Source organism: Oncorhynchus nerka, linkage group LG13 (assembly GCF_034236695.1).
Source record: "Oncorhynchus nerka isolate Pitt River linkage group LG13, Oner_Uvic_2.0, whole genome shotgun sequence".
NCBI classification, from domain to species: Eukaryota; Metazoa; Chordata; class Actinopteri; order Salmoniformes; family Salmonidae; genus Oncorhynchus; species Oncorhynchus nerka.
In genome coordinates this window covers 72,359,315-72,386,558 of record NC_088408.1, presented here as the reverse complement: position 1 = coordinate 72,386,558, position 27,244 = coordinate 72,359,315, and the positions used below count along the sequence as shown (strand labels likewise).

At 41.4% G+C, this 27,244-nt stretch overlaps 1 protein-coding gene across 2 annotated transcripts; it reads left to right on the top strand.

Annotated features, from left to right (window-relative positions):
* The first annotated feature begins 1,406 nt into the window (after positions 1–1,406).
* On the top strand, positions 1,407–27,073 carry LOC135574730 (phosphatidylinositol transfer protein beta isoform-like). 2 transcript variants are annotated; one of them, XM_065026644.1, is made up of 5 exons: positions 1,430–1,481; positions 4,181–4,686; positions 9,989–10,019; positions 26,323–26,468; positions 26,683–27,073. In XM_065026644.1, exons 2-5 carry the CDS (start codon positions 4,601–4,603, stop codon positions 26,846–26,848), a joined length of 429 nt encoding a protein of 142 aa, XP_064882716.1. In that variant the 5' UTR covers positions 1,430–1,481; positions 4,181–4,600; the 3' UTR covers positions 26,849–27,073. The 2 variants fall into 2 exon arrangements, with proteins under 2 accessions (XP_064882717.1, XP_064882716.1); XM_065026645.1 differs by lacking the exon at positions 4,181–4,686 and having other exon boundaries at positions 1,407–1,481; positions 26,683–27,067.
* The last annotated feature ends 171 nt before the right edge of the window (positions 27,074–27,244 follow it).

The window sequence follows — 27,244 nt, the reverse complement described above, 5'->3', positions numbered from 1 at the left end:
GGGATCTTTAATGGCCTTAGAGAGTCAGAACACCTGTTTAACATCCCATCTGAAAGACAGCACCCTACACAGGGCAGTGTCCCCAATCACTGCCCTGGGGTATTGGGATTTTTCTTTAGACCAGAGGAAAGAGTGCCTCCTACTGGCCTTCCAACACATATTCCAGCAGCATCTGGTCTCCCATCCAGGGACTGACCAGGACCAACCCTGCTTAGTTTCAGAAGTAAGCCAGCAGTGGTATGCAGGGTGGTACGCTGCTGGCATACTGGTTGACTGGTTGGATCACCCCTTGGTATGGCAACTGCTTGGCATCCAACCGCAAGGCGCTACAGAGGGTCGTGTGTACGGCCCAGCCCATCACTGGGTCTGACAAGGACTCCAGCCACCCTAGTCATAGACTGGGGTCAACAGGACCCTTAACAGTTTCTACCCCCAAGCCATAACACTGCTAAATTGTTAGTCCGTGTAGGTATTGGTTAACTATTTAACTATCTGCATTGACACTTTTTGCACTTTTTTGACTCATCACATACTATGCTGCTACTGTTTACTATCTACCCTGTTGCCTAGTCACTTTATCCCTACCTATATGTACATTATCTACCTCAATTACCTTCTATCCCTGCACATCGACTTGGTACTGGTACCCTGTGTATATAGCCAAGTCATCATTACTCATTATGTATTGATTCCTCATGCTATTATTTTTATTTTATTGACATGTTTTTCTCTCTGAATTGTTGGGAAGGGTGGCCTGTATGTAAGCATTTCATTGTTCGTCTACCCCTGTTGTTTATGAAGCGTATGACAAATAACTTCATTCGATTTTAAAATTTTTAAAATAGATTTTTATCGATTTCACCTTTATTTAACCAGGTAGGCTAGTTGAGAACAAGTTCTCATTTGCAACTGCGACCTGGCCAAGATAAAGCATAGCAGTGTGAACAGACAACACAGAGTTACACATGGAGTAAACAATTAACAAGTCAATAACACAGTAGAAAAAAAGGGGAGTCTATATACATTGTGTGCAAAAGGCATGAGGAGGTAGGCGAATAATTACAATTTTGCAGATTAACACTGGAGTTGATTTGAGTTGTTGAGTAGTCAAACTCTTTCAATCTAAAAATAATTGTACTGCTCTCTGAATAGAAGAAGAGGAGGAAAAATAAGATTTATTGGTTCAATAAGGTGATTTGGGGTGTGGTTGAATAGTTTTCGTGTTATCAATGAGAAACAGACAAGCAGAATCTTGCATAATCCTGCACAAATGAATGATACTTTTCAGTATGAAATATTGACAAACATTTTCATAATGACAGTAGTTCTGTCTATCCACTTTGAGGTGACGCAAAGTATCTCCACTCTCACCAATCACAGACGATAAGGGGCCAATATGGGAGTTGTTGAAATGGCACATGACGTCAGTTGTAGTACGCAGCCGCAGCGGAAAAAGTGACAATGGTCCTGATCAAGGAATAGTAAGTCCAAACTTTTCTTGATTTTACTGTAATGTGTGTGATAATATACAATATTTTTGAATACTGCGATTCTTCGTAGATGTTTTTACTCAAATAAAAACTTTGTTTGGTAGGGTGGGATTGTTCAGATCCGGCCTACCCGATGACAGCGAGTGCGCATAGGCTCCTAACATTAGCCGACGCACCTTTCTTTCGGCTTTTCACTGCTATTGTGCTAGCCAGCTGGATATCAAAGTACAACTATATGGAATATTTTTCGATTATCTAGTATCGAAAGGGTAAACTTCCCAGTTAGCTAACAATGTACCGTATATTGTTTGGTGTAGGTTGAACGTTCAGCGTTTTTGTAGCTTACTGTCGATAATGGTAACTTTCTAGCTAGCTACCTAGCGGAAGGAAGACTAAAGTGCACGCGTACCACTGCCTGTAGAACCCAGTTTCCCAAAAGTATATTAAGGCTAAGTTCATCATTAGAACCGGTTTTAACGATGAACGTAGCCTTGTGGTGCGTTTGGGAAACAGGACACTGGTGTGTTGAACAGGGTTGCCAACTTTGCCGGTGCTCAAGTCTTCCTGGCAGGCTAGTGATTTATGAACTTTGACCAAACTGCTGACCAAGGACAAATCTGCTTGTGAGAGAAATAACAAGGGTGCATCGGACATTCTTTACCGACACTTGGTGTGCCAATGGTTCCCAGTTGAAACAATCAGTATGCCTAATCCAGTCTGATTCAGGAAGACATTTGTATGTCTGAAGAGGTAGAATGTACCCCAATTTGTGTTGATTGTCAGTAGGCCTATACATTTTTATTCAACTTGATGTGATCCATATAATTGATTCTTAATGCAGCTATACCCTGCCTCGTATAAAAGCCTACTAAACTAAGCTTATGGCTATAAGGGGGGATCAGTGTTCAGTCATATGTGTGTGGAGTAACCTCACCACATTCAGAATACAAACAATTTAGTAGGGAGATTATTTTCTAATCTTTGTTACACTAATCTATTGCAGAGTTAAGAAACACAGTCTTTGAGAAACAAACCCTTAGGCATGTTCTGAATTTGTGAGCGTGTAGCCTACTGCAGATCCACGCTGAAGTTGTGTGGCTGCTCTCATGCACATGTCACTCAGATTTAGGCCAATGTCACTATTTGTTAGCTCACAGGGCTGAGAATAGACATCCTGTCTTCAATAGCCTCGTTTTTGTTATGAGAGGTAGTTTCATCTGTCTTTTATTTTAATAAAATAGCCTAATCTAGCATATTTCAATAAGTGGTGTGGTTTGTATGACCTTGTTACATGCCAAACAGTGAAATCTTGCATTACACCAGTTTGGCCTTCACGGCCCCTGTCTGCCAGTCACTGTACAGTATAGGCAAGGTCTCTCCTCGTTGCCTTCTTTACTCGCGATCTGAAAACCCCAGATGTGCTCTTTAAATGCCGCTAAAGCGTATACCTCAAGTGCCCATTCCTGAATGCATCTCAGAGCACATCGGATGTTCCTTCACTCATTCACACACATTGTTAAACGACCAACAAATGAACATGTACATGATTTACTTACTTAGTCCTATTCAGTTATCAACGACATAGGCTAATAAATAGCTTAATACACTGCCTGCATTTATTCCAGACACAGATTTAGGTGAAGGTAGGCTAACTTGCTTGTCCCATATATTGTTTCACTTTAGTGAGAAGCAAAACTTTTCTCTCCTGACACTTATGCCACATTTGTACAATAAAAAAATAAATCTACATTTGTCATTTTATTTTATATTGATCTGTCGCTCAGTAAACATGCCTGGGTGAGAATAAATAATAAAATCAAGCAAGCATGGGCTTGGATAACGACAGACGTCATCAGCAATGGAATAATATATGGGCAGACAAAGTAGGCCTAGTTAACAATGCCAAGTAGACAGACAAAAACAACCATATAGCCTCAGCAAAGTTGAATGGAAATAACTAGATTGAACAACAATGACGAGTTACAGATTTAGATTCATACACGATGTTTGGAGAAGGGGAAACTTGTGGCCTGAGACGAGTTGCTGTGTGAGTCTGTCTGGGAAAATGAGAGTCGGTGGAGAGCGGCTTGTTCTAATTCAATCATTGCAGCAGGCTCAACCTTTACCCCGCCCATTTCTTTACATACAGAAGCACTAGCCAATAGTTATTTAGAGCACACGGCACTTCATACTGTTTGAGTGAAAGAGATGCGTGCTGGCGGCCGAAAAATACTTTTTTCCTGATCAATGATAATTGCAAAAAATACTTTTCATAATCGTATTCGGAAAATTCTCCATATCCGTTACGATACTCGTTTAGTTTGAGGACTGAGCTTCTAGTAAATGCATTTTAAGTCTCTATCCATTCTCAATATGGCTTCGTGTGTGACAGAGCATAAAGTCTCAGGCTAGCCTGTTACAGCAGTCATCTTCCGAACTGAAAAGCACCCTTGTTGCCTGGGTATATGGATAACCTGCCTCTGTAAGATGGTCACTGGTTGTAATGCTATTAGGGATGCACCGATATGACATTTTTGTCCGATACCGATATCCAATATTTTCCTTGCCAAAAAACGCAATACCGATGTATTTTTTTTTAGCAGCCTTTTAAGCATTCTAATACCGTTAAATAGTTGAACACACACACTGACAAAAGTTATTTTGTTGGCATTTATGTCCCTTCTGATTAGGAAAATAACCTCACACTCGACGTCAACAAAACAAAGGAGATTATTGTGGACTTCAGGAAACAGCAGACGGACCACCCCCCTATCCACATCGATGGGACAGTAGTAGAGAGGGTAGTAAGTTAAGTTCCTCGGCGTACACATCACAGACAAACTGAATTGGTCCACCCACACAGACGGCGTCGTGAAGAAGGCGCAGCAGTGCCTCTTCAACCTCAGGAGGCTGAAGAAATTTGGCTTGTCACCAAAAGCACTCACAAACTTCTACAGATGCACAATCGAGAGCATCCTGTCGGGTTGTATCACCGCCTGGTACGGCAACTGCTCCGCCCACAACCGTAAGGCTCTCCAGAGGGTAGTGAGGTCTGCACAACGCATCACCGGGGGCAAACTACCTGCCCTCCAGGACACCTACACCACCCGATGTTACAGGAAGGCCATAAAGATCATCAAGGACCACAACCACCCGAGCCACTGCCTGTTCAACCCGCTATCATCCAGAAGGCGAGGTCAGTACAGGTGCCTCAAAGCTGGGACCGAGAGACTGAAAAACAGCTTCTATCTCAAGGCCATCAGACTGTTAAACAGCCACCACTAACATTGAGTGGCTGCTGCCAACACACTGACTCAACTCCAGCCACTTTAATAATGGGAATGGATGGAAAATATATCACTAGCCACTTTAAACAATGCTACTTAATATAATGTTTACATACTCTACATTACTCATCTCATATGTATATATTGTACTCGATACCATCTACTGCATCTTTCCTATGCCGTTCTGTACCATCACTCATTCATATATCTTTATGTACGTATTCTTTATCCCTTTACACTTGTGTGTATAAGGTAGTAGTTTTGGAATTGTTAGGTTAGATTACTTGTTGGTTATTACTGCATTGTCGGAACTAGAAGCACAAGCATTTCTCTACACTCGCATTAACATCTGCTAACCATGTGTATGTGACAAATACATTTTATGTGATCACCAGTAAAACATAATGAAAACCTATTTCTTTCAATTACTTGCGGTTTCGTTGTTCAGTCGTTTCATTCTCAAGCAGTGAAGTTTCAGCTCTGTCGGTCCGTGGCCTCTCTTCCTCGGTGCCCACTGTCACTGTGTCCGTTTCCATCTTGTCCAGCTGTGTCTGTAACATTTCACGTAAACCCTGTTTCTTGTCTGCATCGAAGTAGCGGTCCTTGTACCTAGCATCAAGCATGGTGGCGACACAGTATAGAGGCTCAGTGAGAATGCCACCGAATCGCTTGTTCACAGCCTCGAGTACTTTTACAAGTTTTAATCCCACGGTCTGTTTCAGCAGTTTTCTTGAGCAGGTGTTTCAATGTCATGACAGAGGGTACCACGTCTGCTGCAGATGCAGTTGATGAGCTTATTTCTCCAGTCAGTTGTTCGAATGGAGCTAGGAGTGTGCTCATGTTCTGAAATGCCATTGAAATGCCAGCAGCGGTATGAGAACCAGCACATTCTTGAGTAGGGTTGCACATTTTGGGGAAACTTGAGGTGGAAACTTTCCATGGGAATTAATGGAAATATATATACAAATTAATATCAATACCATTTAAATGTAGATGTTTGCATTGGATATATTCATCATATGGAGACAGAAACCTAAACCTTTCACCTTATCATAAGTGGACATAATTTGCAAATAATTAAATCCTTCCAATATAAAAAAAAAACACTAGTTACAAATTTAAATTTAATTAAATGAGTTGACTCTACACTTGGGATGATTTCACTGAACAACAAAATAAAGGGAATATTGAATGATCCATCGCATCTCCCAAAAATGTTTTCAACTTACATCTGTAAAATGATAGTCTAGAAACTAAGGCTTTGGTTGTCTTCCTCTCAGGCTTCCATGTCTTCTCTCTGGACCTCCTCAATGTCCACCTCTTCAACATCACTCTGAGGCCTCATCTTCACTGTTACTTTCCAACCTTGTTGCGGATGGCTCGTTGTCAGGCTCAAATTTGCCCAGATGGTCACCAATTTTTCAACCCTTGTATTGGTCAGCCTGTTGCGTGTTTTGGTTTGTGTGTTCCCAAACAAGGACCAGTTGCGGTCTGAGACTGGTGAAGTTGGTGGGATTTGGAGGATGATGGAGGCAACAGTGGAAAGAGGCTCAGATCTACAAAATCCCTTCCACCAGGTGGCTGATGAGATATGTTGGCACGACTGCCATATTGCATCTTCATCCCAAAGCCCTTGCTTGGAAGTGTACTTCACCAGACTGCCAAGAACCTTGCCCTCATCCAGGCCAAGGTGGCGAGGTGTTGATCTCTGCACCAGACAGGATGCTCTTGCCAGCATACTTGGGGTCCAACATGTACACTGATTTGATTTGACATGTACACTGTGGCAGAAGTCACACTGATTTATTTCAGAACTTCAGTTTTCTCTGCTTGGTGCAACAGTGAAGTGGGCAGGGCAGTACGGATTTCTTCTCTTCAGACAGGATGGCATTGTTTCCCTCAATCCGTGCAATGGCTACAGCTATAGGTTTCAGGCTGCTTTACCACTCTCCCAAGGCACATCATCCAGGAGGATCCTCTTGATGGGGCTGTCCATATCGGCAGATTGATATGGCCATTTCTTGGATAGACTCCTTTCCCACCAGGAGACTGTCAAACATGATGACAACACCACCCCAACAGGTGTTGCTGGGCAGCTTCAATGTGGTGCTCTTATTCTTCTCACTTTTTTTGATGAGGTAGATTGCTGCTGTAACTTGATGACCCTTCACATACCTAACCATTTCCTTGGCTCTCTTGTAGAGTGTATCCATTGTTTTCAGTGCCATGATGTCCTCGAGGAGCAGATTCGATGCATGAGCAGCACAACCAATTGGTGTGGTGTGAGGGTTGGACTCCTCCACTTTAGAACAAGCAACCATCATGTTCGCAGCATTGTCTGTCACCAGTGCAAATACCCTCTGTGGTCCAAGGTTATTGATAACTGCCTTCAGCTCATCTGCAATGTAGAGACTGGTGTGTCTGTTGTCCCTTGTCTGTGCTCTTGTAAAATAGTTGTTGAGTGGTGGAGATGATGTAGTTAATTATTCCTTGCCCCCGAACATTCGACCACCCATCAGCGATGATTGGAATACAGTCTGATTTCTACATGATTTGCTTGACCTTTACTTAAACTCTGTTGAACTCTGTATCCAGCAATTGAGTAGGTAACGCATGTCTGGTTGGAGGGGTGTATGCTGGGAGAAGAACATTCAGAAATCTCTTCCAATACACATTGCCTGTGAGCATCAGAGGTGAACCAGTTGCATACACAGCTCAAGCAAGACATTCATCAGCATTTCTGACTACGTTCCTCCATTGAGTAAAAAAAAACTTCTGATTCTAGGAGGACCATGAGCTGTTGCTTTCGATAAGGTGTCTGATTTATAATTTTCACCTCATTGACAAAAGTCCCTCTATTTCTGAGGTCGCTTGTGAGAATTGAGGGAACTTGATGCACTTGGCCAGATGATACTGCATCTTTGTTGCTTTCTTTACATATGATTTGGCACAATATTTGCACATGTACACAGCTTTTCCTTCTACATTAGCTGCAGTGAAATATCTCCACACATCAGATAGTGCCAGTGGCATTTTCCTTTAAAGATTAGTAAAAAAAACAAATACAATTCCATGTACAGGTAAATAATTAAGCAGTTAGATTAAATGACTCCTTTGAAAAAAATATATATATAATAATTATGCAACGTATGGAAACGGGTGAATTAACACTCATCAGTTAACAGGCTCAAGCAAGCTAAAACCAACATGGTAGCAAAAACTAACTAGCAGAAGTTGTTAACAAGTTATAAAGGATTTAAACACACTTTGCTGTAAACTACTATTTACTAGTTAACAAAAAAATAATGTATGTCATATTAAATATATTCACCCCACCCAGTATTGTAATCAAAACTTACTGGAAGGCATGGAGTCCTTGGCTCAGACAGTGTAGTAGTGTGGGCTCGAGCATCTCATTTAGTGTGCAAGATCTTGAGAATCAGCTGTACATAGGGTTACAATTCCATTGAATTGGGGATAGTTTAACCAAAATATGCCATAAGACCTAGAATTGCCTTAAGTGTATCCCACAAAAAGGTTCACTGTTAGTTTATAACTTTGTTTTGATGAATTTAAGCAAAATTCCCCAACTTCCCGGGCTTAACTTCCCATGGAAAATATCCGACCCTTGGCAACCCTATTCTTGAGCATGCAATATGGCTTTCCTCAGTACGAAACCCTCGTCGACCCACTTTGCTGTCAGACTCTGCATGCTCATTGGGCTGACATCGCTGGTCCAAATGTTAGTCGTGAAGCTAATAGCAGTGACGCCCATAGCAAGTAGCTCATGGATGTGTGTTTTAACAATACTGTTACACTCCGGTAGGGCAACATCTGAAATATAGCGCCTACTTGGTAGTGTGTACCGGGACTCAAGGTGCTCGACCAGTCGGTGAAAGCCAACATCATCCACGAACGGTTGATAGTCAAGGGCCATGAATTCCATTATCTTGGCATTAATGGATTTCACCTTTGAGTTGTCTCACTGAAATGTTCTTATTCTTTCAAATGACTGCTTGACTTGAACTTAGTTGTTGGAAGTGTGCACTTAGTTTTTTTCTGCTTTTAGTTCTAAGTAGTCGCTGAACGTCTGGGGGTGATGCACTTTCAAATGAGTAATTAGGTTTGTGGTATTGAAAGATTTCACTTTCTCCCCTCTGGAAATAATAGCAGCACAAACGTTGCATATCGCCTTTATCTTCAAAATAAATCCACACAGCAGACATTGTGGGCTCGGTTAGGAAGGCTGTGTTGCGTCATTACGTCATCTACCAACGTTATATAGGTATGCACGTCAGCGTTGACATCGGTTTTGTACATCAGCGTTAAACTAGACATCGGGCCAATGCCGACAGTTTTAGCTAATATCAGCTGATTTCTGATATGCTTACCGATATATATCGTGCATCCCTAAATGCTATTCTTGAATTGTTACTGCTTTCAAGGCTATGGTCAATGGTATCATTTTAGAGTGTACCACAGCACTGTTTGGTAAATGATTGTAACTCATTGGTTCTTTTATGTTTAAGGTTAACCATGGATCAACAGAAAACAAAGAGCTTCCTGATATTAGAGCTACATATGGATGGAATAGGCTTTACCACCCTTTTTTATATACGAGAGAGAGTCTATATAATATTCTGACGGAAAACTGTTTCTGCATTCCTTTCTCTATGATATTCCTGTCTGGTTTTAGTGGTCATTGGGTGGACACAACACCCTCTGTGGCTGGATGAGCTGTTGGGTAGTCTCTCTGGTTTCCATTTAGCTGAACTTGGCAGTGTCCTGACTGTCAGGCAGTAGGTTATAGCTGGAGCTGCCTTCATCATGTCATGTGACGCAGGAAGAGTGACCTGGAGTCATTTCCTGTTCCTGTGCACTGAGGGAACCTCTCATGGAAGCTGAGTCCATGGCCTTGCACAATGAAAATTATTATAGCTGCTTTGGCCAAAAAGAAAGCAAGGGTATCAAGTCTAACTTTAAAAATCATTTAAAAAAAAAAAGTATTCCTCTAGTCAAATCTGTTTATCAAAACAGCAACCCATTCCGAATTCCACGAGGCTAGTAGAGAACACATGTGACTTGTATGCCTATTGGAACTAAATATATCCCACTCATTTGTCGACTCAGGCCTAGATGTGATGGCCAGTGTCAGTCAGTGTTCTCCATAGAACCGTGTCTCATCTCTCTTTCTGCTCTTCTCTCTTTCAGCCGTGTGGTCTTACCCTGTACTGTGGAGGAGGTGAGTACATCACAATTTAGATTATGGGTAATTCATCTTTACAGAACATGCAACTTGAGGATTCAACCACGTGTCCTCCTTACCGAATTCCGATGCGCACATTGAAGAAGTTAGAATAACTGTCAACATTTGCTTTTAGTCAACCATGAAATCTAAGTTTACTGGCCGTGTACAGAGATTTGCAGATACTATTGCAGGTGCTGCAAAATGCTTGTGTTTCTAGCTCCAACATTTCAGTAATACCTAGCAATGAAACATTTAAAAAACAATACACATATAATCCAGGGGGAAAAATTAAGATATATCGGAGCGAGCGATGTCAGACTAAAATATTTAGTGCATTCAAAGTATTCAGACCCCTTTTTAAAAATTGTTACAGCCTTTTTCTAAAGGTTATTAAATAAAAATGTTCCTCAATCTACACACAATACCCTATAATGACAAAGCAAAAACAGGTGAAGATATTTTATGCAAATGTATTCAAAATAAAAAGCATACCTTATTTCCATAAGTATTCACACCCTTTGCTATGAGACTCGAAATTGAGCTGAGGTGAATCCTGTTACCATTGATCATCCTTGATATGTTTCCAGAACTTGGTTTGAGTCCACCTGTGGTAAATTTAATTGATTGGACATGATTTGAAAAGGTGCACGCACACACCTGTCTATATGTAAGGTCTTACAGTTGACAGTGCATGTCAGAGCAAAAATCAAGCCATACTGTGAAGCATGGTGCTGGCAGCATCATGCTGTGAGGATGTTTTTCAGCGGCAGGGACTGGGAGACTAGTCAGGATCGAGGGATAGATGAACAGAGAAAAGTACAGCGAGATCCTTGATGAAAACCTGCTCCAGAGAGCTCAGGACCTCAGACTGGGGGCGAAGGTTCACCTTCCAACAGGACAACGACCCTAAGCACACAGCCAAGACAACGCAGGAGTGGCGTCGGGACAAGTGTCTGAATGTCCTTGAGTGGCTCGATCTTGATCCCGATCTTACATCACTGGAGAGACCTGAAAATAGCTGTGCAGCAACGCTCCCCATCCAACTTGACAAAGGTTGAGAGGATCTGCAGAGAAGAATGGGAGAAACTGCCCAAAAACAGGTGTGCCAAGCATCAAACCCAAGAAGACTCAAGGCTGTAATCGCTGCCAAAGGTGCTTCAACAAAGTACTGAGTAAAGGGTCTGAATATTTCTGTAAATTATTTTTTAAATCATTTTGCTAACATTTCTAAAAAATCTGTTTTTGCTTTGTCATTATGGGTTGTGTGTAGATTGATGAAAAAATACAATTTAATACATTTCAGAATAGTTGTAATGTGGAAAAAGTCAAGGGGTCTGATTACTTTCAGAATGCTGTGTGTCATTTAAAAAAGAGATTGTTTAAAGACAGTATGGACAGGTGTGTGTGTGCAGCAGTAGTTGGGCTATATAGGATGAGCCATGACTAGAATACAGTATACACATGATGTATGTAAACATTATTAAAGTGACCCAGTATTCAACGACTATGTACATGGGGCATCAGTCTCTAACGTGCAGGGTAGAGTACTGGGTGGTAGCTGACTAAAACAGTGACTAAGGGTAGTGGTGACTGTTTAACAGTCTGATGGCCTGGAGTTAGAAGCTGTTTCGCAGTCTCTTGGTCCCAGCATTGATGCATCTGTAGTAGAGGTCGACCAATTAATCGGAATGGCCGATTTCAAGTTTTCATAACAATCGGAAATCGTAATTTTTGGACACCGATTTGGACTATTATTATTTTTTTTTTTTAAACCTTTATTTAACTAGGCAAGTCAGTTAAGAACACATTCTTATCATCAATGACGGCCTAGGAATGGTGGGTTAACTGCCTTGTTCATGGGCAGAATGACAGATTTTTACCATGTCAGCTCGGTGATTCAATCTTGCAACCTTACAGTTAACTAGTCCAATGCTCTAACCACCTGATTACATTGCACTCCACGAGGAGACTGCCTGTTACGCGAATGCAGTAAGAAGCCAAGGTAAGTTGCGAGCTAGCATTAAACTTATCTTATAAAAAACAATCAATCATAATCACTAGTTAACTACACATGGTTGCTGATATTACTAGTTTATCTAGCGTGTCCTGCGTTGCATATAATCGATGCGGTGCATATTCGTGAAAAAGGACTGTCTTGCTCCAATGTGTACCTAACCATAAAAATCAATACACAAGTATATATTTTTAAACCTGCATATTTAAGTTAATATTGCCTGCTAACCTGGCTCTTTGCGAACTCTGTGAAGACTATTTCTTCCTAACGAAGACAGGCAACTTTGCCAAACGGGGGATGATTTAACAAAAGCGCATTTGCGAAAAAAGCACAATCAAACTGTACCTAACCACAAGCTGTACCTAACCATAAACATCAATGCCTTTCTTAAAATCAATACACAGAAGTATATATTTTTAAACCTGCATATTTTGCTAAAAGAAATCCAGGTTAGCAGGCAATATTAACCAGGTGAAATTGTCACTTCTCTTGCGTTCATTGCATGCAGAGTCGGTGTATATGCAACAGTTTGGGCCGCCTAATTTGCCAGAATTTTACGTAATTATGACGTAACATTGAAGGTTGTGCAATGTAACAGGAATATTTTTGACTTATGGATGCCACCCGTTAGATAAAGTATGGAACGGTTCTGTATTTCACTGAAAGAATAAACGTCTTGTTTTCGAGATGATAGTTTCCGGATTCGACCATATTAATGACCTAAGGCTTGTATTTCTGTGTGTTATGTTATAATTAAGTCTATGATTTGATAGAGCAGTCTGACTGAGCAATGGTAGGCACCAGCAGGCTCGTAAGCATTCATTCAAACAGCACTTTCGTGAGTTTTGCCATCAGCTCGTCGCTGTGCTTCAAGCATTGAGCTGCTTATGACTTCAAGCCTATCAACTCCCGAGATTAGGCTGGTGTAACCGATGTGAAATGGCTAGCTAGTTAGCGGGGTGCGTGCTAATAGCGTTTCAAACATCACTCGCTCTGAGACTTAGTGGTTGTTCCCCTTGCCCTGTAAGGGCTGCGGCTTTTGTGGAGCGATGGGTAACGCTGCTTCGAGGGTGGCTGTTGTCGATGTGTTTCTTGTTTGAGCCCAGGTAGGGGCGAGGAGAGGGACGGAAGCTATACTGTTACACTGGCAATACGAAAGTGCCTATAAGAACATCCAATGGTCAAAGGTATATGAAATACAAATTGTATAGAGAGCTTGTCCTCTAATTCCTATAATAACTACAACCTAAAACTTCTTACCTAGGAATATTGAAGACTCTTGTTAAAAGGAACCACCAGCTTTCATATGTTCTCATGTTCTGAGCAAGGAACTGAAACGTTAGCTTTCTTACATAGCACATATTGCACTTTTACTTTCTTCTCCAACACTTTTGTTTTTGCATTATTTAAACCAAATTGAACATGTTTCATTTTATTTGAGGCTAAATTGATTTTATTGATGTATTATATTAAGTTAAATAAGTGTTCATTCAGTATTGTTGTAATTGTCATTATTACAAATATTAAAAAAGTAATCGGTATCGGCATTGAAAAATCATAATTGGTCCACCTCTAATCTGTACCGCCTTCTAGATGGTAGTGGACAGGCCCTGGCTCAGGTGGCTGAAGGCCTTGATGGTCTTCTTGGCCTTCCTGTAACACTGGTTGATGTAGATGTCATGGAGGGAAGGCAGTGTACCCCCGGTGATGTGTTGGGCTGTTTGCACCATCCCCCCCGGAGAGCCCTGCGGTTGGATGGTGCAATTGCTGTACCATACAGACCGACAGGATGCTCTCAACAGTGCATCTGTAGAAGTTTGTGAGGGCCTTAGGGCCAAGCCAAATTTGGGGCGGCAGGTAGCCTCGTGGTTAGGTCGTTGGGTCAGTAACCGAAAGGTTGCTAGATCGAATCCCAAGCTGACAATGTAAAAATCTGTCTTGCTGCCCCTGAACAAAATAAAAAAATGTTTAGCCTCCTGAGGTTGAAGGGTCCTGTTGCGCTGTCTTTAGGAGGGGACCATTTCACGTTGTCAGTGAATGCCGAGAAACGTGAAGCTTTTGACCAATGTTCCCCTCTAAGCTGTGCACTGCTGCGCACCACCTCCAGGACTGCCGGACAGAAGAAATGCCGTGCAGCGCAGTCGCAAGAGATTGAACTTCACCCCGTTATTTTGCGCTATATAGATCAACGTTTTTTTGTGTGATCGAATCAACATTATCAGCCTCTTTTCAATGCAACAAACCAAAACAAATCTAACTTTGCAAGATTGAGTGTGATTTTGTTGTAGGCAGAGCCAGAGCGCAACGGAGTAGAATTCTATTGGTGGAGGTAGCCCACGAGCGGTCTTTAAATCAGCCGCGAGTGAATGCGCTTTTCAGTTCAGAGCTGCCCTTGTGCACATTTGTTGATATTCTTTGCTCGTTGGCGTGTTATAGATAAGTATAGATCAGCGATGTGGAGTTACTGCTTCCTACAACAGCACAAAACGTGTAGGCTACATTTCAAGCTGTCTTTGAAAAGCCAGTCAGGTAAAAAGCTTATGTCTTAATTTAAATGGGTTGTATTTTAATACACGCTTGAATATGCAAATAAGCCAATAGGGGAAGGGGTAGCCTACTTTGTCCATCTGCATGGTAGTAATAATTAATTGTATTTTGTAAAGTGGTTTCTTGCATCGCACAATGCAATTTACAGTCACTTATTTGGCCTATGGTGTTACAGACCAAGTAAAAAAATCTTGAATTAATATCGAGCCCTTCATAATGTGAACTTTTTAAGTCTCATGCAATGTAGGCCTGCAATGAACACCACATACTGTAGGCTATATCATAGAAATCAAAAGCTATTTCCATGTGAATGTTATGGGATTTGCTTCATTGGTTTTGTTGGTAGGGCTACATTGTACATAAATAGCCACAATAGCCTATTAGCTACTGTCTAAAACTGTAAGGGTATAGCCTCAGTGTCCACTGTAAATGCATACCGGAAGTTGCACAAATTTTGCACAATGTTCAAGTTTCTGCTCACAAGACCTACAACTTTCTGGGGGTGGTTTGCCCCCCCTGGGTTAGTGCATTTTGCAACAAAAAAACAACATGTTGGTGGCCACTGGTAGGACTGGGCGATATGGCCAAAATATTATATTTTGGTATTTAAAAAATACTTTGTTTTTGTTTTTTTACTGTGTTTTATATTTTTAAATAATAAAAGTTCTACATTTCCTAGATGAGTAGTGGGTGGCAACACATACATTCAAAGTGATTTCAATGGGTCTTTCTCCATTTCAGATTGTTTTATACTGTTCAACTTCAACCCCACAAAAAGTAATTTTCATCCATTTCTGCATTTGAGATCAGTTCTAAACTGCCAGTTAGGGCTACATGATATGGGCAAGCAATTTTTTTTACCAAATGTTGCTCTAAATCGCAAGTCAAATTGCAAAACACATGGGTTAACTGTTGGAATCATGAAAATATAATGTTTTATATAGTTAGAATATAATAGTGGGAACTTTTAATAGTGTTTGACATGACAACGAATGAAAAATGCCAGGGAGGAGTTATTGTGACAGGGTAGGAACTAAAGTGTTGATAGGTGTTTCCTAGGGGACCCTAAAATCTTTGGTTACATTGAATGTTTTCTCTTAACTACTTCATGTAGCTAAAATATTGTAACGACCCTGTGTTCCACTTCTGACACCATCACTGTTATTATCAGGCTGTAGAGCTAATTGCTCTTACTCAGTCAAAAGGTTCCATCTGAAATACACAGCGAAATGATTGAATACTTTATCGAGTTTACCTCCCAGATTGTAAAAATGTGTTGTGGTATTGTGTAGAAAGACTTAACCATTTTAAATGACAGACACAGACTGACAGACATATAAACTTGGGCAAATTAATTAATTTGCAATACATTTATTTGCAATACATTTATTTCCCTAAGGTCAATACCTCTTTAATTTTTGTTGAATTCCGTTTTAATGCCTGGCTTCCACGAGGTCTCTAATTTTATTTGGACCCGAATGAGGCTCTCCGCTACTTATTGTTCCTGCAGTGATTGTTCATCAAATTTATTTATATAGCCCTTCGTACATCAGCTGATATCTCAAAGTGCTGTACAGAAACCCAGCCTAAAACCCCAAACAGCAAGCAATGCAGGTGTAGAAGCACGGTGGCTAGGAAAAACTCCCTAGAAAGGCCAAAACCTAGGAAGAAACCTAGAGAGGAACCAGGCTATGTGGGGTGGCCAGTCCTCTTCTGGCTGTGCCGGGTGGAGATTATAACAGAACATGGCCAAGATGTTCAAATGTTCATAAATGACCAGCATGGTCCAATAATAATAAGGCAGAACAGTTGAAACTGGAGCAGCAGCACGGCCAGGTGGACTGGGGACAGCAAGGAGTCATCATGTCAGGTAGTCCTGAGGCATGGTCCTAGGGCTCAGGTCCTCCGCAAGAGAGAAAGAAAGAGAGAATTAGAGAGAGCACACTTAAATTCACACAGGACACCGAATAGGACAGGAGAAGTACTCCAGATATAACAAACTGACCCTAGCCCCCCGACACATAAATTACTGCAGCATAAATACTGGAGGCTGAGACAGGAGGGGTCAGGAGACACTGTGGCCCCATCCGAGGACACCCCCGCACAGGGCCAAACAGGAAGGATATAACCCCACCCACTTTGCAAAAGCACAGCCCCCACACCACTAGAGGGATATCTTTAACCACCATCCTGAGACAAGGCTGAGTATAGCCCACAAAGATCTCCGCCACGGCACAACCCAAGGGGGGGGGGGTGCCAATCATCTAATGTTTTCATTATCTGTAAATAAATTATCGGCAAAAAGCCTAGGCCTATTAGTAGGCTAGCCTATGCAAATTAAGGAGCTAAATTAACGTCTCTCTTACCGATTCGGTAGGCTACACTGACTGAGTACAGTTACAAGATTTCTACCATCCAGGACCTCTATACAAGGACTTTTATACCCATAATAATGAAACCGGTTTTTCTAAATTTTTGCTAATTTATATTTAAAAGTAATAATAACCTGAAATAACATAAGCATTCAGCTATTGTCACGTCTCTCCAGAGATGTTCGATGGGGTTCAAGTCCGGGCTCTGGCTTGGCCACTCAAGGACATTCAAAGACTTTGGTAGTGCCCAATTTGCTAACGTTCATCAGGTCCTAATGGCCGGGTACTCGGGACTCTATTGTTCCCTCTAACCACACGGATATCATTGCAAATGTGATTGAATATCACACACACTTATCAGTAAAACAGTATTGTGCTTTTAAAACTGACCTCACTGTTCTCATTTTGAAGAAAGAAGTTCAACAGCAGGTTGAAACTGAGTGTAAAATATGGTCCTTGTGGATGTTGTTTCAAAGCATAAACACAACGAAATGGACAGCGCTTTCTAAGGTGATGCTTAATTAAAACACCCATACGCATTTTAGAGCTTATGCATAGGCTTGTGAGCCCAAGCCCCCCTCTTTTGATATTTTTATAAGTGACACATTCTTTTAGCTATACAGAATATTATACCACCATGCGTTTCAATCTCCTTTATTCTTTTCTCGAGCACGCAGAGGGGCTGTCCATAGTTTAGTGAAATATGTTACTATCGATTTTCCCGAACAGATTTCACTTGGTTTCCTAAATTAAGCACTGGGTAGCTGCAGGAACACGTTGGAGAGACCATGGCCTACAGAGTTTGGGTGGAATATTACCTGTCGCGCAGCAAGAGCATGCTCCTCAGTGGTTGATACTAGAGTGATATAAGTGTTCTTATATTTATTTCTCAGCTGCTCATATTAAGCACATGCTCTGCTATAAAACCTAAGTAGCCTACAAAATGGACCTGCGGGAAAGCGTGCAGCCTCCATTCGCTATTTGAGTGCATACAGATGACATGTCTTATTGCCCCTGTTTCTGCCCATTTGCTAACGGGCCATTCTAAATCTAAACTAATTTGACATATTAGTAAAGACTAAATTGAGAATAGTGTGATGGGTGAAAATATGATCACTTGAAGAGCGAACCGCTGTGCAGCCAGGAACGGAGCTCCAAGCTTATTTTGTGACTTTCTCAAATCATTAAAAGCCTATAGTCGCATCAATGCAGCCAATATGTTTTGATTTATAAGACTTTCAGAGGTTTGTGTCATTCGCAACTAGTGTTGCCTAATAACTCTAAATATTGCGTATAGGACCTGTTTCAAATGATCACTTTTACGTTCAACATATGCCCACTCCCTACGGAATGGGAAAATATATGTTTTTAATTTGATTCCGCTACGTTCAATTTTGTTCTTACTATAAAATAATGGCACGGGAAAGTTCAAATTAAGGATTCAGGTCAAGGAAGTCGAATTTCTGGTCAATGACCGCCGATCTAATATCCAAAAGTTATTTATGGCTGTAGGTAACAATATAAAAAAGGTGGTAAGAAATAACATGCAACAAAAAAATGTAATACTGCAAAGTTGGCTATGAACTAGAAACAGGGCGACTATCGGCGCCATGTTTCATCCAAGACTAGTAATGAACAGCAAAGTCACTAGGCTTATGTCAATCTATTATCCCCTATAGTAGAAAAGTTTACCCAGCTTGTCGAGGGAAATAGCCATTTCCAAACAGACTCTGGGACGATAGAGCCTACATTTATACAACCAGTAGGTTTAGGTCACTGAAAAAACCTTATTAAAGCAATGAGGCTGATGCAGCAGATCAGACCGTTTTTAGGTTAAAATGTTGATAAACAAATTCGTCACACAAGCGCATTAATATGCACAAGGCAGTAAGTAGGCTATGCGCAAATGTTTGTTCCATAATGCAATTAGAGGGAAAACATTGTTGCCAAAAGCACACTGCACATGCAAGTGTTTCATTTGACAGAGATTCAAATATCTGTTACAAATGTAGAAAGAGGGGTGATCTAAAGATGCAACAACTAGCATGAGTGCTAATATGGCTAGGATTATGCCTTTGGCTACTGGACAATGAAATTAAGTTAATTTGAAAACCAATAGAACATAAGAGAGAGAGGCTACTGGTTTCAATTGCATATGGAAGTCTTTATAAAATAATTGCCTCATGATATGGTCAGACTTTGGCTAGGCTACTTTGAAGCAAGGTAAGACATGCCTCGTATGTAGTTAAACTTTCAGGTTTCAAACAATTAAGTATATGTTCAGCTCAATGTCCAGCTCATTGCAAAGATGTGTGTGATGCATTGATCAAATTAAATTATTTGTCAAATGCGCCGAAGACAACAGGTGTATAGTAGACCTTACAGTGAAATGGTTAAAAACAATGCACTTTTAATTAAAAAATCTGTCAAATTCAGTTTTAGTAAAAACTTTAACAATAAAAAAGAAGGAAAAAAATCGCAAATAATGCAAATAGTCCGCGTAGCTGTTTTAGTTAGCTGTTCAGGAGTCTTATGGCTTGGTGGTAGAAGCTGTTAAGAAGCCTTTTGGACCTAGCCTCTTGGTAGCAGAGAGAACAGTCTATGACTAGGGTGGCTGGAGACTTTGACCATTTTTAGGGCCTTCTGACACAGCCTGGTATATAGGTCCTGGATGGCAGGCGGTGATGCAACCAGTCAGGATGCTCTCGATGGTGCAGCTGTATAATTTTTTTTTTAGTGATTTAAAAAAATTGTACCCCCTTTTTCTCCCCAATTTCGTGGTATCCAATTGTTTAGTAGCTACTATCTTGTCTCATCGCTACAACTCCCGTACGGGCTCGGGAGAGACGAAGGTTGAAAGTCATGCGTCCTCCGATACACAACCCAACCAAGCCGCACTGCTTCTTAACACAGCGCGCATCCAACCCGGAAGCCAGCCGCACCAATGTGTTGGAGGAAACACAGTGCACCTGGCAACCTTGGCTAGCGCACACTGCGCCTGGCCCTCCACAGGAGTCACTGGTGCGCGATGAGACAAGGATATCCCTCCCTGCCAAACCCTCCCTAACCCGGTCAACGCTAGGCCAATTGTGCGTCGCCCCACGTACCTCCCGGTCGCGGCCGGTTACGACAGAGCCTGGGCACGAACCCAGAGTCTCTTGTGGCACAGCTGGCGCTGCAGTACAGCGCCCTTAACCACTGCGCCACCCGGGAGGCCCAGCTGTAGAACATTTTGAGTATCTGAGGGCCAATGCCAAATCTTTTCGGTTTCCTGAGAGAGAATAGGCGTTGTCGTGCCCTCTTCACGAATTTAATGGTGTGTTTGGACCATGACAGTTTGTTGGAGACTCCAAGGAACTTGAAGCTCTCAACCTGCTCCACTACAGCCCGTCGATGAGAATGGGGGTGTGCTAGGCCCTCCTTTTCCTGTAGTCCACAGTCCTCTCCTTTGTCTTGATCACGTTGAGGGAGAGGTTGTTATCCTGGCACCACCCGGCCAGGTCTCTGACCTCCCTATTGGCTGTCTCATTGTTGTCGGTGATCAGGCCTACCGCTGTTGTTTCTTCGGCAAACTTAATGATGGTTTTGGAGTCGTGCCTGGCTGTGTAGTCATGGGTTTGCAGGGAGTACAGGAGGGGACTGAGGGGACTTTATATTATTGTCACTGGCCTACACAAAATACTGCATGGAGATCAATTGACATCCTTTAACATGGCATTTTGAGATTTATTTTAAACTGCAAAACCCTTACGCACGACTACACTTTGTGTACCAGGGTTGACTGGCCTTCTCTAGTCACTCGTGGGCTCAGGCACTGGTATACTTTTATTTACATAGCCATTTTGGGTTTACTACCTTTTTATTTGGGCATTTTTATTGTTCAGAAATGTGGTGGGTACTCTCTTCATTCGCTGGACTTTATCCTGCTAACCGTTCCAAATGTCCGAACTGAATTTGGTAAAAGGGCTTTTATGTACTCTGCGCTATCGTCTTGGAACACCTTACAAAATACTTTTAAACTGGAAGAACTTGTCCCGATTGTTATTTTTAAAATCACTGATGAATGATCTTGAGACTGATTCCCTGACCTGTCAATGTTTTTAATGAGCTGTTTTTGATTTTGTTTTACTCTTGTGAATTCTATGGTTTTTACTAGATTACTTGTAAGTTTTTCATGTTTGTCTGTAATTTTTGTAATGACTTGGTGCTGCCTATCTTGGCCAATACGCTCTTGAAAAAGACATTTTAAATCTCAATGAGCCCTTCCTGGTTAAATAAAAAATAATAAAATCAGTGGAATTGTTTTTTATTTTTACAAATTAATAAAAAATGACAAGCTGAAATGTCTTGTGTCAAGTATTCAACCCCTTTTATGGCAAGCTTAAATAAGTTCAGGAGTACATTTACTTAACAAGTCACAGTAAATTGCGTGCATTTTTTAAAATGATTACCTCATCTCTGTATCCCACATGTTCAATTATCTGTTAGGTCCCTCTGTCGAGCAGTGAATTTCAAACACTGATTCAACCACAAAGACCAAGGAGATTTTCCAAAGCCTCGCAAAGGACGACACCTATTGGTAGATGGGTAAAAAAAAAAAAACGCATTGAATATCCGTTTGAGCATGGTAAAGTTATTAATTACACTTTGAATGGTGTATCAGTACAGCGTCACTACAAAGATACAGGCGTCCTTCCTAACTCTCTTGCCGGAGAGGAAGGAAACCGCTCAGGGAATTCACTGAGGCCAATGATGACTTTAATACAGTTTAATGGCTGTGATAGAACTGAGGGATCAACATTTTAGTTACTCCACCATACTGACCTAATTGACAGAGTGAAAAGAAGGAAGCCTGTACAGAATAATATTCCAAAACAGACTATTTTTACACCTTTTTTGCAGAATAATATTCCAAAACATGCACCTAAAAGCACCTACTAAAGTAATACTGCAATAAAGGTGGCAAAGTAATTTAACTTTTTGTCCTGACTACAAAGTGTTATGTTTGGGGCAAATCCAATGCTACACATTACGGTGTACCTCTCTCCATATTTTCAAGCATAGTGGTGGCTGCATCATGTTATGGATATGCTTGTAATCGTTAAGGACTGGGTAGTTTTACAGGATAAAAAAAATAAACTGAATGGAGCTAAGCACAGGCAAAATCCTTGAGGAAAACCTGGCTTGCTTTCCACTAGACACTGGGGGATGAATTCACCTTTCAGCAAGGACAATAACCTAAAACAATGCCAAATCTACACTGGAGTTGTTTACCAAGACAGTGAATGTTCCTGAGTAGCAGAGTTAGTTTTTATTTATTTATTTTTTTTTACCCCCTTTTTCTCCCCAATTTCGTGGTATCCAATTATTAGTAGTTACTATCTTGTCTCATCGCTACAACTCCCGTACGGGCTCGGGAGAGATGAAGGTCAAGAGCCATGCGTCCTCCGAAACACAACCCAACCAAGCCGCACTGCTTCTTAACAGAGCGCACATCCAACCCGGAAGCCAGCCGCACCAATGTGTCGGAGGAAACACTACGCGCGATGAGACAAGGATATCCCTACCGGCCTAACCCGGACGACACTAGGCCAATTGTGCGTCACCCCATGGAGGAGTTAGTTTAAATCTACTTGAAAAGATATGGAAAGACGTGGGGGGGGGTTGAATAATTCTCATCAATATACTGTATATTAGTTTCATTTGTCATATTTTATATTTGTACAAATATTAGCATGTTTCTTTCACTTTGAGTATTTTGGGAAGACCGTTGACAAAAAAAAGAGTATTTAAATAAATGTTTAATCCCACTAACACGAAATGTGTAAAGTCAAGGGGTGAATACATTCTGAAGTCACTGTACGTTCAAATGATTAGAAAATGAACTATAAAGTAGGGACGGCATTTTTAAATTATTATTTCACTATTCTAATCATATTTTGCATATCTGGAGAGTCAAAACATACAGTGCATTCGGAAAAGTATTCAGACCCCTTCAGTTATTCCACATTTTGTTACATTACAGCCTTATTCTAAAATGGATTCAATTGTTGTTTTTTTACCTCAATCTCCACACAACACCCCATAATGACAAAGCAAAAAGTTGTTTATTTTTATTTTTTAAATATTTGCAAATGTTTAACACTTTATTTTTTAATTTTTTTTAAGATCACATTTACATAAGTATTCAGACCCTTTACTCAGTACTTTGTTGAAGCACCTTTGGCAGCAATTACAGCCTCGAGTCTTCTTGGGTATGATGCTACAAGCTTGGCACACCTGTATTTGGAGAGTTTCTCCCATTCTTTTCTGCAGATCCCCTCAAGCTCTTTTTGGTTTGGGGTGGAGCTTTGCTGCACAGCTATTTTCAGGTCTCCAGAAATTTTAGATCGGGTTCAAGACCGGGCTCTGGCTGGGACACCCAAGGACATTCAGAGACTTGTCTCAAACTCACTCATGCATTCTCTTGGCTCTGTGCTTAGAGTAGTTGTCCGGTTGGAAGGTCAACCTCCACCCCAGCCTGAGTGCTCTTGACCAGGTTCTCAGCTAGGATCTCTGTACTTTGCTCCGTTCATCCTTCCCTCGATCCTGACTAGTCTCCCAGTCCCTGCTGCTGAAAAACATCCCCACAGTATGCTGCTGCCACCACCATGCTTCACCGTAGGGATGGTGCCAGGTTTCCTGCAGATGTGACACTTGGCATTCAGGCCAAAGAGTTCAATCTTGGTTTCATCAGACCAGAGAATCTTGTTTCTCATGGTCCGAGAGTCGTTTAGGTGCCTTTGGGCAAACTCCATCGGGCTGTCATGTGACTTTTGATGAGGAGTTGCTTCCATCTGGCCACTCTACCATAAAGGCCTGATTGGTGGAGTGCTGCAGAGATGGTTGTCCTTCTGGAAGGTTCTCCCATCTCCACAGAGGAACTCTGGAGCTCTGTCAGAGTGACCGTCGGGTTCTTGGTCACCTCCCTGATCAAGGCTCTTCTCCCCCGATTGCTCAGTTTGGAAGAGTCTTGGTGCTTCCAAACGTCTTCCATTTAAGAATGATGGAGGCTACTGTATTCTTGGACCTTCAATGCCAAAGACGTTTTTGGTAACCTTCCCCAGATCTGTACCTCGACACAATAATTTCTCGGAGCTCTACGGACAATTCCTTTTGAACTTGTGGCTTGGTTTTTGCTCTGACATGCGCTGTCAAGTAATGGGACCTTATATAGACCAGTGTGTGCTTTTCCAAATCATGTCCAATCAATTGAATTTACCACAAGGTGGACTCCAATTAAGTTGTAGAAACATCTCAAGGATGATCAATGGAAACAGGATGCACCTGAGCTCAATTTCGAGTCTCATAGCAAAGGGTCTGAATACCTATGTAAATAAGGGATTTCAGTTTTTTTTACTTGTAATAAATTTGCTAAAAAACCTGTGTTCACTTTGTCATTATGCGGTATTGTGTGTAGATGGATGAGGAAAAATATATATTTAATCCCAAGAAAGTCAAGGCGTCTGAACACTTTGCTATTGCACTGTAATATATATATTTTTAATTGCTCTTCACCAATCAGAGTGATGCAGAGGGCAGTACATAAATAAAAAAAGTAAACAGCGAACGGGCTGCATTTCAAGTAGTTTTTGGCTAACCGTGAAAGAAGTCTGATATTCGCCATAATATAACTGATTTTAACGGATTCTGTTTACAAAAATGTTTTCTGGTGACTGTTCACATTGATCTGTGTTAGCTCCTCCGTTAGGTGCGCCTGTAATTGCTATTTGAAGAGCGGAAAATAGCATACCAATGTCATGGCTGACTGAAGGGCTAAATGTGCAGTAGTAGCGCGATGCACAGTCATAAATACTGCATTCAGTAATCACTACCGTGATGAGGAAAACGTCCTGGAAGACTGGTAGTGAATGGAACAAAACAAAAATCCCCTGGCTTTCAGATACTGATTTGAGTTGATCTGATACAGGCTTAGTTTCCACAGTATAAGCATGGCATAAAAACAGACCTGCAGCACCATCGGGAATGGCTTGTTTCATTAATTACACAAATGTTTATGAACAGTGATCAACTAGTTGAAAAACTGAGTGCTTGTTTAAATGACTTTGTCTAATTCAGGACAATTTGAACGTCTCATTTAACCTGGGGCCATATGTTGGTTAATTAACATAGTTGGTGTGTGTGTGTGTGTGTGTGTGTGTGTGTGACTGCATGCTTTTGGGCGAGTATGAGGGAATGCCTTTTGATGTGAAAGGAATGTGTTGCCCTCTACAGGGCCCAGAACAGAGAGGAGACGGACAGTAAAGCTCTTGATCAGAGCCCTGTTCTCTGGACAATTAGTTTGTTTAGCCTACTCTTCTGGCTTGTTGTGGTTAGGAGACGATGGATAAAAAATACATCGTTTTTGGTTGGCACAATGCCCATGTTGAAACAATGAACACTGAATGCATGCAGTGACGTTTTTATAGTCCCCAAAGATGACAAACGCTTGACACATGCAGTCTGTCTCACACAATCTTTCTTTTGTACACAAACGCACAGTCACACAGCCAGCCATGTAGACCCTCCAGTACTGTAGGCCCCCCACTGTGGCTATTTTCACACTCCCCTCCCCCTAATCCTATGAAATCAAAACCATGAAGAGTGGCTCTCTGTTGGGCTGTGTCGGTCTCTTGTGGGGACTGGGGATGCGAGTAGGGGCCACCATGTCTCCCCCAACTTTGATAACCCTGTATGATGCTGGACACTGCCATCCTGTTAGTCAAGCTCTTATTCAACATGAGCACTCTCTGTCATCTGATAGTCCATAACTAATGTTTTTATTTATTCCTTATGTTCTTAGTTGCTATCCATGTCTTATATAGTCTCGGAAAAACCCGACCGTAGGCAACACAGTGACTATAGGGCCTGGTTTCAATGACACTCTTTAGGCATAGAGGATCTATGTCACTGCCTACAGTTGAAGTCTGAAGATTACATACACCTTAGCCAAATACATTTAAACTCAGTTTTTCACAATTCCTGACATTTAGTCCAAGTAAAAATTCCCCGTCTTAGGTCAGTTAGGATCACCACTTTATTTTAAGAATGTGAAAAATCAGAATAATAGTAGTGAATTTATTTCAGCTTTTTATTTCTTTCATCACATTCCCAGTGGTCAGAAGTTTACATTAGAGGTCGACCGATTTTGTTTTTTCAACACCGATACCGATTCATTGGAGGACCAAAAAAAGCCAATACCGATGAACTTAAAAACATTTTAAGTCACTGTTGCCTATAGTCTGGTTTTCGAGACTGTTTTTGACCTGCATGAGCGCAAGTATTTGTTGTATTGTAATGGTACGGTAACGTGTGTTTGTTTCAGTATCAAGTGGGCCAGTTGTACTCTGTAGCAGTGGCCAGTAAGAATGAGACAGGTGGAGGAGAGGGAATTGAGGTCCTCAAGAATGAACCCTATGAGAAGGATGGCGAGAAAGGACAGTACACACACAAAATCTACCATCTGAAGAGGTAAGAGACACACACACAGTATGTTCCAAGTGCACCATCACTATCTTGCCACCAAGTGGCAGTGTAGTCATCTCTGTATTACTGTAGGTTTATAGTACCTGAGAGGCCTTCAAGACCATGACATTAAGATATCACACTGTAGAACCTGTATGACTGGAGTTGGTGATGATGTGTGTATTCATCTATGCTCCTCCCCTCTTCTTGGCTTTCACAGTAAAGTCCCTGCGTTTGTCAAGATGATTGCTCCTGAGGGCTCTCTGGTCTTCCATGAAAAGGCCTGGAACGCTTACCCTTACTGCCGAACCAGTGAGTCCTCTCCTCCTCTCTCCTCTCCTGCCCTGGCCCTTCCCTCCACCCCCCCTGTCCTGCCTGCACTCTGACCCACAGCCTTATGTATTTAGACATTTTAATTTGACTCATTGTTGGTATTGTTTGCATGAGTTTAGGGCTGTCCCCAACAGAAAAACATCTTGGTCCACTGAAAATCGTATGTTCTTTCAACCAATCGATTGGTCAACATTTTTAAATGTGTATTTTTATATATATCTATCTACAGTGGGGCAAAAAAGTATTTAGTCAGCCACCAATTGTGCAAGTTCTCCCACTTAAAAAGATGAGGCCTGTAATTTTCATCATAGGTACACTTCAACTATGACAGACAAAATGAGAAAAAAAATCCAGAAAATCGCATTGTAGGATTTTTAATGAATTTATTTGCAAATTATGGTGGAAAATAAGTATTTGGTCAAGAACAAAAGTTTATCTCAATACTTTGT